Source organism: Lutra lutra, chromosome 2 (genome assembly GCF_902655055.1).
Source record: "Lutra lutra chromosome 2, mLutLut1.2, whole genome shotgun sequence".
NCBI classification, from domain to species: Eukaryota; Metazoa; Chordata; class Mammalia; order Carnivora; family Mustelidae; genus Lutra; species Lutra lutra.
Window position 1 is genome coordinate 99,537,610 of NC_062279.1, and position 19,624 is coordinate 99,557,233.

The 19,624-nt window shown below is 35.8% G+C and overlaps 1 protein-coding gene across 1 annotated transcript in view; it reads right to left on the reverse strand.

Moving 5' to 3' along the window:
• The window catches only part of STPG2 (sperm tail PG-rich repeat containing 2), a 578,171-nt gene that overhangs the window by 542,962 nt on the left and 15,585 nt on the right, over positions 1–19,624 (reverse strand). The window contains exons 3-4 of the mRNA XM_047718028.1: positions 12,748–12,906; positions 9,010–9,177 (exon numbers count right to left, since the gene is read on the reverse strand). Of these exons, the coding sequence (XP_047573984.1) occupies positions 9,010–9,177; positions 12,748–12,906 (327 nt within the window). The remainder of the gene's footprint in view (positions 1–9,009; positions 9,178–12,747; positions 12,907–19,624) is intronic.

A 19,624-nucleotide genomic window follows, 5' to 3' on the forward strand; every position in this document is an offset into this window, starting at 1 on the left:
GCCCAGCTCCTACCAAAATTTCAAAAAATTTTTATAAAATAGACACAAATCACCAGTACTAGAATTTAAGAGATAGTATCAATCATGTTCCAAATCTTCAAAGAATTTCTGGAAAATATAACATAGTAGAGACTACAACCAGAAATAGAACTCACCACATGTGAAAAGAACCTCCTCTGAAGCCTACTAATGAACCCAATGAGACAGAAACCAGAGATTAGGATGGACTCTTTGGTGGAAAGTAGGGAGGAATTCTCAAAACTACTAATACCCTCAGAGATTTGTGCCACGGCCATTACATAAAGAGATGAAAGACAATGTTCACCCACTCTATTCTTAGCATGCATGGTTGGAAATAAATTGGAAGCTCTGCCACTGACCCCTAATGAGGACAAACTCTATTTAGAGCAGTACCATTCCAGAAAGCTTTGGGATGCCACAACAAAATCCAAAAAGCATCTGGTACAGCACTACAATTCCCTACTATGTGAAAATGCCTTTTACTTCCTAGAACTTACCATTAACTAGCCCTCAGATGTTACAGAATACAACACAATAAAACTAAACTTTCCCTTCTACACCCACCTATCTTAAAGAATTAATAGGGGCCAATAAAATCTCTGACAGAACTTTGATGTTTCCATGAAGTGAAATAGGACCTTTGTCGATTCTTTTTACAGATGTAATCCCACAGAGAAATTGAACTGCAGTTTTTCTACAGGTTTCCCCTGCTTTGATTTCCCTTGTTTATTCCTTGCTTGGGGTGGTAAAGGATGTTGGAGCTGAGGGTAGAGAAACAGGGAGTTATTAATTAAGTCTAAGTAAGATTCAGACATGTTTTTAAATGTCTAGTGAACTAACAGGGCAAATCAACCAGAAGGTGAATGTGAAAACTAATCCTATGGGAAGCAGCTAATCATAAGGACCCTCATCCAGTAAGAAAATCTTACTGCCCAAAAAGTGGCAAATGTTAAATATTGAATATTTTCTGTGGACTGAATTAGCCCTCTAACAGTTCCCACTGGATTTTTGCCTGTGTCCTGGAGGGTACAAAAAGGCTATGATAAAAATCTAAAAGATTTCTTTCATTAAACACTGGTAAAACTCAGTGCTACTTTTAGACCCCTATAATACAATGTAAAACAAAAAGAGAAAGACATTATTCCCCAACTTCACCCCAGCTCATCATGCAGCTTTAGCTGTGATCAAGTACCTTGGTAGAAATTCCCAGCAGAGAGCACCATCTGGTAAGAGACTGAAGTGCCTAGTGGAACGGCAGTTGTCTCAGTGGAAACAGACTTATTCAGGAGTATGGTCAAGACAGCCCCTGAGGACTCCCAGCAATACCCAAAAAGAAGTTGCAGAAGGCTAGAAGACCTCTAAATCAATAGGAGGAGATACTTACATTAGAGTTATTAACAAAACTGTGACTTTCTTTAGTACCCACAATCCAATGAAGCCTGGGAAAACTTGTTACATAAATAAAAAGGATTAATTCTTATTTCCACTAGGAATATTTCCAGCACTATAAGTGGCCTCAATGTACTTAGATTATTAATATGTAGATCCCTTCTAATGAATTATAATGCAAAGAGCAGAGAGGTATTTTCCTATCTTCACTATAGACATTCAGCTTTAATACTTATGAAGCTATAACACTATAAAGCACTATATCAAAGTAAGGTGATATTATTACCATTATTATCATAAGTAGGTTGTCTAGTTGATACATGATTCTCAAGCCCAGATCTTTGTCAGTACTAGAAGGAACAGAGCTATGAAGAAAAATTGAAAGAGCTATCTCACCAATCTCTATAGCACTTAGAGTATACATTGCTTTGGCACTCCTGAGCATAACACAAAAGGAAATAAGGCAGTCAGATCACCCAAAGGCTTTGGATCTGGAGTGCAGAGACAAATGTAACACCTAGCATGAGAGTATAGAAAAATGGGACACCCTTGACATGTCCCAACAGAGCTACAGATGGTAGCAGATGAATACTGGAAGGAACTGTGGCATCCACTAGAGTAGCTGAAAAGCAGCCTGTTCCTTTGGGTCAGTGGCAACTCCAAAGACTGCTGCACCCTACAGAGCTTTAGGAAAAGAAAGAATGTCAAGCCACACAAGACTTCTTTTTTCTAAAGTAAGTGTTGTAGATCATCTTTCAAATGGATTTATCTAACATAGCCATGAATTTCAAAATACATAGTTTTGTGTACAGAAAAAGCAAAATATCTTCATTGTGTTATACTTTATTTTTTAATTAGAAATTAACAGAAATTCCATAATTGTGCAGATTTTAGGCATAATAAGTAAAGTACACAAATGTAGAACTCTGTTCTAATATAACATAACCATGTTAGATATGTTAGATATTTTATATATTTCAGGCAGAAGCATATCTACTATGCTTATTTACTATAGCCTATAGATTTTTTTTTAAAAATCAGCATTTTAAGACAGCATTTTGGTAAATCATCTCTTACATCACATTTTTATAGCCTAAAAAATACATGTTAAAGTTTTATATTAATTCTTTTAACGCAGCATTTCAAGACCTTGAGTAGAATTAGGTCTAGGAAACTCTTCAGGTTAATTTACACTGTTGTGATTTTGTGGTTCAATTGTTTAATAATTCTTAAGGTAATCCGGCAGAAGGAAAGATCATGCATAAATATACATACACACCATTCAAGACATTAGCAAAATTCTTTTCCTGTACATACACTAAAATTCATTTCACCCAAATCATATGAACTTTTTCACTGAACTCTTGACTACAGAGGTTACTCAGGTAAATGTTCAATCTGAAATTTAATTTAAAAGCCTCTTAAAAATGGAGGACAGAAAATGAAAAATAAATTAATGCACTCTTACCTCTAAATCATACTGTCTTTATGTCAAGAAGTGTTGACAATACCAACTTCAAGGTCATTGTCAACTTGGAAAATCATTAGCAAATAAAATATGACTTAATTGAAGCAAACTCAGCAGGGAGCTGCATTATTTTAAGTAAATGCTGTAATATAACTTGAAGAAGAATTACTAACTGCCACTCCCACTGTCAATAAAATGTATGAAGAAGGGGCTATGCAACTTTTCCACCATGTCTTTTCCATAATTAAGTATGGAAATAGAATTTTTGAAGAATTAAAAGTCCCAAAGTGCATCAATTCAAACACTAATGGACTGTTCTCCAGCGTGGCAGCACACGGGTAGTTCCCAGCATGCTATCATTAGCAAATGTCAGTGCCATAATTCCACCACAAACTTTGCTTGTGAAATCCACCTCTAAAAAGTAGGCTTCTAATGGTTACCTGGGCTCTTCTTAAAAAAGAAAGAGAGGGGCACCTGGGTGGCTCAGTGGGTTAAAGCCACTGCCTTCCGCTCAGGTCATGATCTCAGGGTCCTGGGATCGAGCCCCGCATCGGGATCTCTGCTCAGCAGGGAGCCTGCTTCCTCCTCTCTCTCTGCCTACTTGTGTTCTCTGTCAAATAAATAAATAAAAAATCTTAAAAAAAAAAAAAAAGAGAGAGAGGGTGCGTGGGTGGCTCCGTGGGTTAAGCCGCTGCCTTCAGCTCAGGTCATGATCTTAGGGTCCTGGGATCAAGTCCCGCATCAGGCTCTCTGCTTAGCAGGAAGCCTGCTTCCCTCTCTCTCTCTGTCTGCCTCTCTGCCTACTTGTGATCTCTCTCTGTCAAATAAATAAACAAAATCTTTAAAAAAGAGAGAGAGAATACAAGAGAGACACTAAATTTTAAAACTCAAATATTATACAAAGTAATTTATGTACAGACTTTTCCCTTACAGATTGAATAAGCTAAAATTTATCATTTGTTGGCTAGAGTCTTATACAACTCTTAATTTCAAAGCCTGTTTTCTATTTAAACTATGTAAAATATCTCCAGCATATATTATTCACCAGTTCAGGGAAGAACCACAACTATTTCACACCTCTTGGATTATTTTCTTAATCTTCTATAAATATTCACTCATCTAGAAACTGAGCCCATATATGAGATTATCTCAAAAAGCAACTAAAGAGATACATAGAATTCTCAGAAATTGGGTAAAATCTAAATGAACATTACTACAGTATCAATTTCACAATTCCTATACAGTCTATAGGAATCTGTATTTTTTTTGGGCTGAAGGAAAAATAAAATAAATTTTATAAGTCAAAGTAATGTTTATTCATTAGGTCTAGGAAACTCTTCAGGTTAATTTACACTGTTGTGTTTCTGTGGTTCAACTGTTTAACAATTCTTAAGGTAATCTAGGTTTTGTACATCTAGGTAAGCTTGGAGGCAAGGTTCCAGCCCTTGAATAGATGATAGACTATTCCAAAACAAAGAAATAGTGTATATGAAAAGTTTAATTTTAAAGAAAGAATAACCATTTTGAGATTTAAGGTAAGAGTATTCAGAGAATTGTTTAAGTTAAGGCCAAAGATCCAGGACTATTGTAAAAAAGAGCTTAAGCAAGGACAAATAACTATTAAGTGGTGAAGCCAAGAAACAAACCCAGGTGGTATACTCCATTCAACTACATCTTCTAACTTTTCCTCACCTTGAACAGAATATACTGCTATTAAACCACAGGACTTCTCTAATTTCACTGCAATTTTTACATAACTTATCTCTACTATTCTTCTAAGCATCTTACTCAAATATCTAAAATACTAGCACTGTCTGCTGAAGAAGACTAATTATTTTGAGATTATTAACAGGATGGTGGGATAGTCAAGGCCTGGAAAACCAGGTACGGCATAGAAAAAGAAGGCAAGATACTCATGGGATAAAAGACCCCAGAATCAGAAGAAATGGAAATTCTCTGAGAATAGGAGACACATCTATAAATTACAATGTCCTTCCTCTCCATATTTCCAGAGATAACCTGGTTCTTTTTAACTTTTATAGCATAAAACAGTCCAAACCATGAGAGATTCTGGACTCTGGGGAAAAAACTGAGGGTTACAGAATAGAGGGGGGTGGAAGGATGGGGTAACTGGGTGATGGGTGTCAAGGAGAGCACATGTTGGGATGAGCACTGGGCTATATGCAACTAATGAATTGTTGAACACTATAACAAAACCTTATGATGTGCATATGTTGACTGAATGAACATTATGAAAACAAACAACTGTACTTGAACATAAAATGTATCATTTCTACTGTATTCCATAATCAATAGAAATCAAATAGAGGAGTTACAAGCTAAAAATAAAATAATACTGGCTTATGTATTTGCCATTATCATTGTTCTTTAATTCTTCGTATAGATTTGAGTTACTATCTAATGACCTTTCATTTCAGCCTGAAGGACTGACTGCCTCTAGCATTTCTTTAGAGGAAGTACTAGAGATAAATTCTTTCAGTTTCTGTTTACTTGGGAATGTTTTATTTCACCTTCATTTTCAGAGAACAGAATTCTTGATTGGCAGTCTTTTTTTTTTTTTTTTCCCAGCACTTTGAAAATATCATGCCAGTGTCTTCTGGACTCCATCGTTTCTGGTAATCAACTGTTAATCTTACTGCGGAATTCCTTGTCACTTCTCCTGCTTTTTTAACACCTCTCTTTGTCTTTGGCTTTCAACAGTTTGACTATAATGGATCTAGGTATGCATCCCTTTATATTTTATCCTGCTTGGAATTCACTGAGCTCCTTGTATGTATATATCAATGTTTTTTCAACAAATTTGGGGTGTTTTAGCCATTATTTCTTTAAACATTCTCTCTGACCCTTTCTTTTCTTCTTTCCTTCCTGGACTTCCATTATCCATACGTTGGTCTGCATGATGGTGTCCCACAAGTCTCTTAAGCTATGTTTATTTTTCTTCATTCCTTTTTCCTTTGTGAGACTATATATATCAATTGATTTGTCCTCAAATTTTCTGATTCCTTCTTCTCCAGTTCAAATCCATTACTGAATCCCACTAGTAAATTTTCAAGACTATAACTATACTTTTCAGTTCCAGAATTTCTATTTGATTTCTTTCTAAAATTTCTAACTTTTTATTGATACATTCTATTCAGTGAGACACTGTTCTTATATTTTCCTTTAGTTCTCTAGACATAGCTTCCTTTACTTCTTTGAATCTATTTAAAATAGCTGATTTAACAACTTGGTCTAATAAGTCCAACATACTGGCTTCCTCAAGAAGTTTCTATTGATTGCTATTCCTACATATGGACCATATTTTTTTGTTCTTTGCATTTCTCATAATTTTTTAAGTTGAAAATTGCACATTTTAGATAATATAATGTGGCAACTCTGGAAATCAGAATCTCCCCCTACCACTGAAGGGTTTGTTGGTGCTTGTTTGGTTAGTGATGTCCCTGAACTATCATTAGATTCTGCATTCTTTGTCATATGTGTCTACTGAAGTTTCAGCCTGGTTAGCTAAGTGGTCAGGTAACAGTTGGACAATCGTTGGACAAGTCATTTCCTTAAATGCCTTAAACTAATAAGTCTCCAACCTTTACAGTGGTGCTCTGTGCATGTGTCAGCACACACCTTCAATGTTCATATAGGCAGTCTATAAGTCTACCTTCCAGTGCAGTGCCCTTACCTATAGGTAAGAGCTTTCTATTTTGTCAAGTCTGTTTTTTTGCAGGGATGGGTTAGCAATGAAATTTCTTTCAGTGTTTTACAGGACTAAGCAAGTAAGTAAATATATTGAGAATAATAGAATAAAAGGTTTCTCACTGAAAAGCAAAAGCTAGAACAAACCTGTGGTACTGGATTGGAATTTCTTAAGAACAAGATACTGCCTTTTATAATCACAACATAATTATCAAAATCAGGTATCAGCATAAACTCAAAGTTTTTAATAGATAAGAAATAAGTATGGATTTCTAATCCTGTCCATTGACAGCCTGAAGCAATGACACCGCAGGAACAATACATGTACATAGTATAATGATCTTGTTTTGAAATACCATTCTCCACTAAATGGAAGTAGGGCTCCTTAAAGAAATGTCTGATTCCAGGGCTGGAGCAGGGAAAAAAAAATTGGTGAACCTGGAACATCTTACTGCGCCAGAAGGTAAAGAAATGCTCAAAGAATGATGAGGACATGTCAAAAAGACAAGAGATGCTAGCTTAAAAGGGCTCACAAGGATCAATTCTGAGGTAATTTGAAGCTCAGAATAAATAATGAGTAATAAATGATAAATTTTTTAGTAAAAGAGGAATTCATGAATCCGTGATGATATAAATGGGAAAAAAGATACAGAAAGCTCTCCTTTAAAGTGCCAATAAACACATGTTAAAGGAAAGATGGAGTCATAAAACCATCCCTTGATAAACATCACAGTAAAATTGAATCAGGCATCATGAAAGGATATTAAATTAGTGAGTTTGATGACGAAAAATATATCTACTTATTCTTAAAGTAACTCCCACAAAATATTTATAAATTTTTTAAAAACAGTAATTTACACTAGATAAAACTGGAAGATACCACCTCAAATTAACATCACCAATCATGAGATAAACATATATCCTGTGCCTCTTTATGTGATGCACTGAGGATACATCATTTCTGGAGTATTCCTGCCAAAATATATAAACTTACTCTAATCATGATAAAATATACATAAAGCCAAAATTAAGAAATACTCTACAAAGTAAATAGGCTATACTCTTCAAAAAGTCAAGGTTACAAAAGACAAAGACTAAAGAACCATTCCAAATTAAAGGAATTTTTTTAAGATTTTATTTATTTATTTGACAGAGACAGAGAAAGTACACAAACAGCAGGAGAGTGGCAGGCTCCCCACTGAGCAGGCAGCCTGATACAGGATACGATCCCAGGGTCCTGGGATCATCACCTGAGCTGAACATAGATGCTTAACCAACTGAGCCACCCCCACAGTGGCTGCACTAGTTTACATTCATGGGTATCTGTTATGTTTGTACTGGTCTATGTGTAATTATGTAAATTACAGTAAATATATATATTTTTAAAACCTTTAACAATCCAAAGGATCTAAGATGCAAAAATGTCCCAGTATAGCCACAAACAAAATGGTTTCTAAAAATATTTGGGTCTAAGCCCAAAGATGGAGACATGTACAAACAAAACTTATAGAGTACTAAAATTGAAGGTCAAGCCAAATCTGAGAATACCTATTCTTTGCCCAAGGTTTGTCATTCTTCAGCCTCTCCTTAAGACTATGCTTAATTCTGGCCATCTTCCTCATGGGGATTACTTCTTCCAGATCTCATAAAAGTATAAAAATGTTAAGTTCAAAGCACTACGTACTTCAGTCTTGTAACTAAGTAAAACCAGACAAATCATTTATATTCGTGGATAATTCATATATTTTAATTGGCTAAATGAAATTTTGGCTCAGTTTTGGCCAGGTTTGAACCCAAAAACCTGCATGAGATGGACGTGCTATAATATGCTTGATATTTTAATTAAAGAGAAGCTCCTTAACTTTTTAAAAAAATTTTGTGAAATAAATAATCCTATACTATCAGATTCAAATTCCTTTATTAAAAAAATCCCTTTTCCCTTCCAAATTCAGGAAAGGAATATCTATGTATTGCATAAGATTACACATTGTAGCAGATACTTCTAGTAAGTGAAACCTGTTTCCTCTTCTTCCTAGAGGTAGTTAGACTATATTTATCAGCCTTCTTGGCCCTTAAATGTGTCTCTGTGATTGAGCTTTAATACCCAGGTTTGGCTACAAAATCCTCCCACTAGCAGTCCTCCATTCTCTTTCCCCTTTGCCAGCTGGATACAGGTGAACTGAAGCCCTTCGATGATGATAGTGACATGAATGGAATAAGCCTGTTTCCCTAGATCTCTACATAGAGGAAAGTCTCTTATCAATAAGGAATACGCATATGAATGAGGAAAAAAAGAACTTCTGTTGTATTAAGCCACTGAGATTTGGGGGTCCATTTATCACTGAAGTTGGCATTACATTAATTAAAACATGCATAATCACAAACAAACTTCCAACTGTCAACAGAAAATACATTGTACTTACAAATTGAGGTTTATAGTATGCTGGACCTAGTGGACTGTCACTAGCAGGTGGAGAATGTTTTATAATACTGCCATCCTCATTAATATCATAACCATATGACCATCCACAAGAAGGAATTGAAGGAACATCAACACTTCTGTAAACTGTAGGTGGTACCCTTGAAATTTTCTATAAGAAAACATTTTACATTATTTACTTAGAGATAAGAAAAGGAATAAAGAACCAAATATTAAAATTTACTAAAAGGCAAATATAAATATTGACTTAATGACTTTCATAATTTAACCAGAAATGTTAATTCTATAAAAGTAATTTAAAGAAGTAAATTCAAGTCTCACATAATCATATAAATTATGATAATATATAGTATTACCATTAAAGCCACCTTAAGAGGAAAAGAGTCTCCCTCACTTGGCTCAGTTATTTATTTTACTTAGTAAATAAATATTACTGATGCTAAAAGTAGGCATTCACTCCTAGTTTCATCATCAATCACCAGTTCAAAGTGGTTACTTGTGCTATACTATCATAATATCTCCCAGGCAAAAATGAACTTTATATTTTTCTGTAACATTTCCCAGCTTCATTCTTTCAGCTAAATCAGCTCCTGATTTATCTCCATATTACTGGTGCTCTATATAAATATCCTAATTATGCTGACCAGATAGCAAGAAAAATGTCTATGACATAATCCTAAATGGAAATAGAAAAATAGAATGTATGACTAGGTAAGACACATGCAATTATATACAAGTATATATAATAATATATATATGATTCAATGATGAACTTTTAAAAGCTATGCAAAAATTAACAGAATTATCCAAGTTATAGTCAGAAGTTTTAGGGTGATTATCATTTTTTTTTAATTTCCTTTAGCATGAAATATTTTATAATTTAAACAAAAAAAAGCAACATATAGTAGGAATACTAGTATAAAATTTAGCAAATGAAATGCTGGCATTTAAACGATTTAGTTAAAAAATATTTTTTAAATTTAAAAAATAATCAATTTAGTTATCTGGAAAACTACTTAAGAATATATTGATCCTCCGTTGTTTCTGAATAAATAAATGCTATAGTTTAGTGTATGCATGCCCACATGCCCAATAGACAATTACATTATAAATATACTATCACTGGCAGAATTTTACTTTTTTTTATCATTAGAGACCATATACTGATTACCAAATTATAACAGGAAGTATTGAATAGCTTCTCCCACTACTTTCAAAAATTATTTCCATGATATCAAGACTTTCCAAAATATGTCCCCTATCTCCTTCTCTACCCTCTATTCCTACTATCCTCCCTTAGATCCTATAATCCAAATATTCTAAAGAACTCTGTTCTTCCCCAGACATACCAAGCCACTAAAAACCACAATGTCTTTATTCACATGGTTTTCTCTTCCTGGAGTGTTTTTATCCCATTATTTTTTTTTTTTTTTTTTTTTTTTTTTAAAGATTTTATTTTATTTATTTATTTGACAGAGAGATTACAAGTAGGCAGAGAGGCAGGCAGAGAGAGAGGAAGGGAAGCAGGCTCCCTGCTGAGCAGAGAGCCCGATGCGGGACTCGATCCCAGGACCCTGAGATCATGACCTGAGCCGAAGGCAGCGGCTTAACCCACTGAGCCACCCAGGCGCCCATTTATCCCATTATTTTAACACTTAGTGAATCCTTCTTTAAGATCCAGTTTGATTGTGATATCACTATTCCCTCCAAAAACTCTCTACTTTGGGTTACTAGCAGACATTTTATTATGATATATGTTTATTAAAATAGCATTGCATCAAATATTTTATACTGAATTACATAATTTCCCTATTAAAATTATAGATCCAGGGCACCTGGGTGGCTCAGTGGGTTAATCCTCTGCCTTCAGCTTAGGTCATGATCTCAGGGTCCTGGGATTGAGCCCTGCATCGGGCTCTCTGCTCAGCGGGGAGTCTGCTTCCCCTCACCCCACCAACTGCCTGCCTCTCTGCCTACTTCTGATCTCTCTCTCTCTCTCTCTGCCAAATAAATAAATAAAAGCTTAAAAGAATAAAAATAAAAAATAAAATTATAGATCCTGGGAAGCAATGATTTGTCTTCTATGTGTTGCCAGCGCCTAGAATTATGTCTATTATACACAGTCTCTGGAAAAAAATGTCTGATATTAGTTTCAAATGCATACCATAGTAACTGGACAATTCTGTACATTACACAATGCTCACCACAACATGTGCAGTTACCATCTGTCACCATACATATGTCACCATGTGTATGACACACATACATAGTCATATAATGTTACTGACTATATTCCCTATGCTGTACTTTTCCTCTCCATTACTTATTTATTTTAAACTGGAAGGAAGGAAGGGGATGAAGGGGAGGAAGAAATTCCTAATGTGTCCATTAAAAAACATTCACAAGTCTTGAAAAAAAAATAACTTACTACTTTTCAGAAGAAAATATCACAGTGTTATTAAGAAAATGCAAAAGATTACTTTAATGTCAAATAAAACAAATGTATCCTTCTTTAAAAAGATCTGATAAACCCTTGCATAAGCAAATGAACACTTACTTTTTCCCCACTTACAAAATAGCAGATATTTAAATATACTTATAAACCTTAACTTCATTGTCACTGTACTGACATTATTCAACTGAGCACTTAGCTCTAAAATATGTCCCCTAAACAAAGCTGATTAAAATGTAATTAAAATGAGCTATGTGAAGGAGTTATGGAAAAAGAAAAGAGAACCACTCTAAATAAACTGACCAAAATCTAGATTATTTATTTCAAAGGGCTAGGCCTTTGGTATAAAAATTATTTATTATATAAGACCAATATGCTTTTCCAAACATGTCATCTGCTAGTCTCCTACATGAATTTTTTACTTGGGTCAGTACAATCTTCTGTCTTCCATGGACCCTACTACACTACCTTCACCCCTATAGCTCTCCATGCCTGGAATGTATAGTCCAACCCTATTCTTCAAGGCCAAACTTCTCTATAAATCCTCTACAAAGTATACTTTGCCATGATGTAGTAGTCTTCCTTTAAATTCCTATGGCATTGGGGGGCCTGGGTGGCTGAGTTTGTTAAGCATCCAACTCTTGATTTTGGCTCAGATCATGATCTCAGGGTCATAAGATGGAGCCCTGACTCGGGCTTTATGCTAGGCATGGAGCCTGCTTCAGATTCTCCCTCTTCCTCTATCTCCCAGCCCCATTCGCTCTCTCTAAAAAAAAAAAAAAAAATTAATGTAATTTTAAAATTCCTATGGCATTCAATTACACAGTTATTCATTTAGCACCTATCATATTTTATCTTGCATTAGTAACAATCTATATAGCTCTCTTTCATCTAAATTTTAAGTTTTTTATTTCAGGAATCATGCTTTCAATTTCACTGTATTATTAACAGTACTTATTACAGAGTTTTCTCTCTATATATAGGTAGACCACTCAGGTGGTTTTTTAAATCTCCTTTACTTTCCATTTACCATAGAAATTGGAAGTGATAATAGACTTATTAAGAGCAAAAATGAAGTCAGTTGTTAATACAATAAAAAACTAGTTTATACACATTGAATATTAATTTAATTATAAACTACAATATGGATACTAATAAAAATAATTTTTATAGTAAAGTTTTTCTTAAGGTACTTACCACATAAAACATTAAACCTTTTCTATTTTAACTAAAAGAAATGTCGGAGTATAATTTAAAATAGCAACGTACTGATTGAAGATGCTCTTTAACCTGCAGTGCTTTTCTGTTCATGATATCTAATGTTCCAGGATAAAACTGATCATAGCTTGCTGGTCCTGGGCTATCTGAAACAAACTTCTTAAAACGCTTCTCCCGGTTTTGTAGACTATGACCTCCTTTTATATTATACTAAATTGGAGAGAAAAAAATGAAATAATTAAAAGAAGCACTTTATAACTAATGCCTATTTGTAAGTATTACATATTAATATGAACAAACAGTTTTAAAACCCAACCTGAGAAAGTTAAGGCTCTTGACTAAAGACATCATTCTAGTAAAGGGATAATAAGAGAGGACAACAACTATAGTCATCAGTTTAACTAGGAACTCAGACTAAAATTTACTATACTTAGGACACTCCAAGAGAATGCAAAATTCAGTTTTAAAACAGGAATCAAAACAAAGGAATCCTGAAAGTTGTAGAGCAAGAATGAAGAGCATACACTAGCAGGACTCAAAAGAATACGTATCTCTGAAATGAGCTAAAAATATTGGTACTCACACTGCAAGGAAAAAGCAACCTTTCCAAGCTTGTTTAGGATTAATTATTTTCATGAACTACTTTTTGGTCATTTCCAGGGATGCTTACGTAGGCTTAGTGGCAACTGCATGGGTTTTTATTTGGTTGGCTGGTTTATTCTTTGTTTTTTTAACAGCACGTTTTCTTTTTCTTTAATTAACATATAATGTATTATTTGTTTCGGGGTACGTGATTCAACAGTCTTACACAATTCACAGCACTCACCATAGCACATACCCTCCACAATGTGCATCAACCAGCCACCCCATCCCTCCCAAACCCCTCCACTCCAGCAACCCTCAGTTAGTTTCCTGAGATGGAGTCTCTTATGGTTTGTTTCCCTCTCTGGTTTCATCTTGTTTCATTTCTTCCTCTTCTCCCCTGTGATCCTCTGTCTTCTTTCTCAAATTCCACATCTCAGTGAGATCATATAATTGTCTTTCTCTGACTGACTTATTTCACTTAGCATAATACCCTCTAGTTCCAGCCACATCATCACAAATGGCAAGATTTCCATTTTTGATGGCTGCATTTTGATGGCTCCACTGTATATGTACAGCACATCTTCTTTATCCATTCATCTGTTGATGGACATCTAGGCTCTTTCCATAGTTTGGCTATTGTGGACATTGCTGCTATAAACATTGGGGTGCACATGCCCCTTCAAATCACTACATTCCTATCTTTGGGATAAATACCCAATAGTGCAATTGCTGGGTCATAGGATAGCTCTATTTCCAACTTTTTGAGGAACCTCCAAACTGTTTTCCATCCTGCACCAACAGTTTGCATTCCCAACAACAGTGTAGGATGATTCCCCTTTCTGTGCATCCTCACCAAAATCTAACATTTCCTGACTTGTTAATTTTAGCCATTCTGACTGGTGTGAGGTTATATCTCATTGTGATTTTGATTTGTATTTTCCTGATGCCAAGTGATGTTGAGCATTTTTTCATGTGTCTGTTGGGCACTTGGATGTCTTCTTTGCGAAATGTCTGCTCATGTCTTCAGCCCATTTCTTGATTGGATTATTTGTTCTTTGAGTGTTGAGTCTGGTAAGTTCTTTATAGATTTTGGATACTAGCCCTTTATCTGATATGTCATTTGCAAATATCTTCTCCATTCTGCCGTTCATCTTTTGGTTTTGTTGACTATTTCTTTTGCTGTGCAAAAGCTTTTTATCTTGATTAAGTCCCAATAGTTCTTTTTTTTTTTAAATCAACATATAATGTATTGTATCAGGGGTACAGGACTGTGATTCATCAGTCTTACACAATTCACAGTGCTCACCATAGCACATACCCTCCCCAACGTCCATCAACCACTCCATCCCTCCCAACCTCGTCCACTCCAGCAACCCTCAGTTCGTTTCCTGAGATTGAGAGTCTTTTATGGTTTGTCTCCCTTTTTGGTTTTGTCTTGTTTCATTTTTCCCTCTCTTCTCCTACAATCCTCTTGTCTTGTTTCTCAAATTCCTCCTATCAGGGAGATCATATGATAATTGTTGACTTATTTCACTTAGCATAATACCCTCTAGTTCCAGCCACATCATTGCAAATGGCAAGGTTTACTTTTTTGTTGCCTGCATAATATTCTATTGTGTGTATGTATGTATTATGTACGTGTGTGTGTGGTACATATATACATATGAATGTGTGTGTGTGTGTGTGTATCTCACATCTTCTTTATCCATTCATCTGTTCATGGACATCTGGGCTCTTTCCATAGTTTGGTTATTGTGGACATTGCAGCTATAAACATTGGGGTGCACATGCTCCTTCAGATCACTATATCTGTATCTTTGGGGTAAATACCCAGTAGCGCAATTGCTGGATTGTAGGGTATCTCTATTTTCAACTTTCTGAAGAACCTCAATACTGTTTTCCAGAGTGGCTGCAGCAGCTCGCATTCCCACCAAGAGTGTAGAAGGGTTCCCCTTTCTCTGCATCCTCACCAACACCTGTTGTTTCTTTGACTAGTTAATTTTAGCCATTCTGACTGGAGTGAGGTGGTATCTCCTTGTGGTTTTGATTCATATTTCGCTGATGCCAAATGATGGTGAGCATTTTTTCATATGTCTATTGACCATTTGGATGTCTTCTTTGCAGAAATGTCTGTTCATGTCTTCTGCCTATTTCTTGATTGGATTATTTGTTCTTTGGGTGTTGAGTTTGAAAAGTTCTTTATAGATTGTGGATACTAGCCCTTTATCCGATATGTCATGTGCCATATCTTTTCCTATTCTGTCAGTTGTCTTTTGGCTTTGCTGACTCTTTCTTTTGCCTTACAAATCTTTTTATCTTGATGAAGTCCCAATAGTTCATTTTATCCCTTTCTTCCCTTGCCTTTAGGGATGTTTCTAAGAAGAAGTAGCTGCGGCTGAGGCCAAAGCAGTTGCTGCCTGTATTCTCCTTAAGGATTTTGATGGATTCCTGTCTCACATTGAGCTCTTTCATCCATTTTGAGTTTATCTTTGTGTTTGGTATAAGAAAATGGTCCAATTTCACTCTTCTGCATGTGACTGTCCAATTTTCCCAACACCATTTGTTGAAGAGACTGCCCCCCGCACTGGACATTCTTTCCTGCTTTGTCAAAGATTAGTCGACCATAGAGTTGAGGGTCCATTTCTGGGCTCTCTATTCCGTTCCATTGATCTATGTGTCTGTTTCTGTGCCAGTACCATACTGTCTTTTTTTTTTTTTTATTTTTATCTATTTGACAGAGAGGGAGACAGCAAGAGAAGGAACACAAGCAGGGAGAGTGGAGGAGGGAGAAGCAGGCTTCCCACTGAGCAGGGAGCCATATGAGGGGCTCAATTCCAGGACTCTGGGATCAGATCATGACCCAAGCTGAATACGGATGCTTAAGGACTGAGCAAACCAGGCACTCCCATACTGTCTTGATGATTACAGTTTTGTAATAGAGCTTGAAGTCTGGAATTGTGATACCACCAGCTTTGGTTTTCTTTTTCAACATTCCTCTGGCTATTCAGTGTCTTTTCTGGTTCCATACAAATTTTAGGATGATTTGTTCTAACTCTAGGAAAAAAAGCTGATGGTATTTTGATAGAAATTACATTAAATGTGTAGATTGTTTTCCTTTATGGTATCACTTATCTCTTGAATTCTCCCCTCGTGATCCAGTAATTGTTAATCCCTCTTTTTCTCAGCTTCTCGATTTTTCATTATTTGGTCTTCTGTATCACTAATTTTCTTCTGCCTCATTTATCCTAGCAGTTAGAGCATCCATTTCTTATTGCACCTCATTAATAGCCTTTTGATTTCAACTTGGTTAGATTTTGCTTCTCCAGAAAGGGATTCTCTAGTATCTTCTATGCTTTTTTTCAAACCCAGCTAGCATCTTCATAATCATTCTGAACTCCGGTTCTAACATTTTACTAATGCCCATATTGATTAGGTCCTTGGCAGTCAGTATTGTCTCTTGTTCTTTTTCTTGAGATGAGTTTTTTTTTCATTTTGTCATTTTGTCCAGAGAAGAATAGATGAATGAGAGAAAAAAAATGCTAAAAGGGTAACAACGACCCCAGAAAAATATGCACTAAACAAATCAGAAGAAACCTGAAACCAGAGGAAAAGAAAAAAAAAGAAGAGAAAGAATATGATCAGGACTGTGAAGAGACCAGAGCCACACACTAGATTTTGGGTGTATTTTGGCCTGTTAGAAGAAACTGCCTCCCAAAATTTTAAAGAAAGAAAAACTATATATCTATATACATGAAAATAATGGTAAATGCAATGAAGGGATGGAAAGGACTATAAAAATGAAAAATTTTAAATATTTTTAAAAAGGAATTGGTAAGATCAGAAGTTGGTTGAAAAAGAAAGAAGAAAATAATTTTTTAAAAAGGAGAGAATATGATTAGGTGGGTGAACAGACCAAAGCCATATACTAGATTTAGAGTATATTTTGGTCTGTTAGAAGAAACTATATCCCAAAATATTAAAGAAAGAAAAACATATATGTATATAAAAATAAGGTTAAATACAGTGAAGGGATAACTGTAAAAATGAAAATTAAAAAAGACTTTAAAAGGGGAATTGATAAGAAGTTGGTTGAAAAGGAAAGAAAAAGAATTTTTAAAAAAAGAAATAAATATAGAAAACTTTAAAAATTGACTTCAAAAGAATAAAGAATTATGGGGGAAAAGCCATGAATTCTATGTGCTGTATTCCCCTAGCGCTGGAGTTTTGCAGTTCTCATTAATCAGTAAACTTGGTCTTGGCTGGATGTTCTTATTGATCTTCTGGGGGAGGGGCCTGTTGCAGTGATTCTCAAATGTGTTTGCCCCAGAAGGAATTCCACCACCCTTGCCAGGGGCCATGCTATGTAATCTGCTTGGGATTGTTCTCCATAAGTTTTGTTCCCTGAAGACTTTCCACACAGCTTTAGAGGACAAGAATAAAAATGGCAGCCTCCCAATCTCTGGCCCTGGAGAAGAGAGATCAGGGCCCCAATCTTGAGTGCTCTCTCAGAGAAAAGCAGTCAATCACTCCTGTCTCCTTGGTCTCTGGCCACACTCTGAGCTCACCCAGCCTGTGACCAAGCATTTCTATCTCTGGCACACAGCACTATTTGGAGTTTTCAAACCCAGCAGATTCCTGTAGCATGCTCCCACACTGCTCCTCTGGGGAAGAGACAGGAGTCTCCCAGGATCTGCCCCTTGTTGGGACTCTGCTCAAAGAGCAGTGGCCCAACTGTGCCATGGATCACAGTTTATGGCAATCCCAAGTTGAGAGCCCACTCCTCGGTTCACTCTTTGCAGCCCACTTCCTGACTCAAATACTTGGGTGCTCTGCTGCACTCAGGTACCCTCGGTCTTTCTGTGACCCCCAAGAGTCCTGAGACCACACTGTCCCAGCAAGGGTTCCACCCCTCGCTTAACCATTGGAATGACATCCCTCACTAGAGCAGACTTCTAACTAAAAGTTCCAATTTTGTGCTCTGCTTTATTGTTTGCCAGTAACTGGCTGATGGAAGCTCCATCCCACCAGAGTCTATCTTCCCAAATATAACCTCAGATTCACTTCTCCAAATGTCCTACCTTCCAGAAAGTGGTTGCTTTTCTATTCAGAGATTTGCTGCTATTCTTTTCTTTAATCTCCTGTTGAGTTCATGGGTATTCAGAATGGTTTGATAAATATCTAGCTGAATTCCTGGGACCAGACAAAATTTAGGTCTCCTACTCTTCTGCCATCTTGCTAGCCCTCCCCTAATAGCTTGGTTTTATACTCAGATTAATCTCCCATAGCTCTCCATGCCACATGTCTGGATTCTCTAGAATCAAAAAATTATCAACTGGGTAATAGCTGGTGAATTCAGAAAAAAAATCCATCTTATTAGTTTCAATTTAAAGTCACCATATAATCATTTCAAAGATGATTCATAGTAATAATGGTTGGCATTTGATAGATCCAATAAGATCTTTTTTTTTAAGACTTTATTTATTTGAGAGAGAGGAAATGACAAGAGAGAGAGAGAAAGGGAACACAGGGAGGGTGAAGAAGCAGCAGACTCACCACTGAGCAGGGAGCCCAACCTGGGGCTCAGTCCCAGGACTCCAATCTCCAGGATCATGACCTGAGCTGAAGGCAGATGCTCAGTCCAGGCTGAGCCCCCAGATGAGATTTTTTAAGTCACTTATTTACCAACAGACCTTTTCTCATGGTATACACACCAGATGTTCATAATCACTATTAACTGAGCCCATCTCTAGTTTGAATCTTACTCAGCTGCTTTCAGCTTTTAAGAAATACACAAAAGAGGTTTTCTTTTAAAAACTTAGTCAAAATTATATTCTTAGGTAGCCAATCCACTACCTGATAACTGTTTTAATAAGACCATAATTCCTGTTTAAAGAGTTTGGATCTATAACAAAATGTAATGATTTTGCAAAACATTAGCATTACAAGTTAGATAAAAAGAAAAGCATGGGAAAAGAGAAAATCTCCTCAAATCTTGATTCTTTGAAAGCCATTACTGTAGTCTCTATGATCTTACATTTCACACTGTAATTTGAATTTATATTGAACTTCAACAGAAGATAGCAAAATTAATCTGATTTTTTAAAAACTGGTAGAAATTAACCAGCACTTTTCTAATTACTCATATTTCATAATTACCAATTCTACTGATTTTACCAGAGGTTATAAAAGGAACTACAATGTGTTAGATAAAGGACCCAAAAATTATATTATGAGGTAACTATACATTTTATATGAAAACTATGAGACAACAGCCTTCCTACTTCTTGAGTCCTATGCTTTTGTCTATATGCTGTGGTTATTTGATGAATTACTACATTGCCAG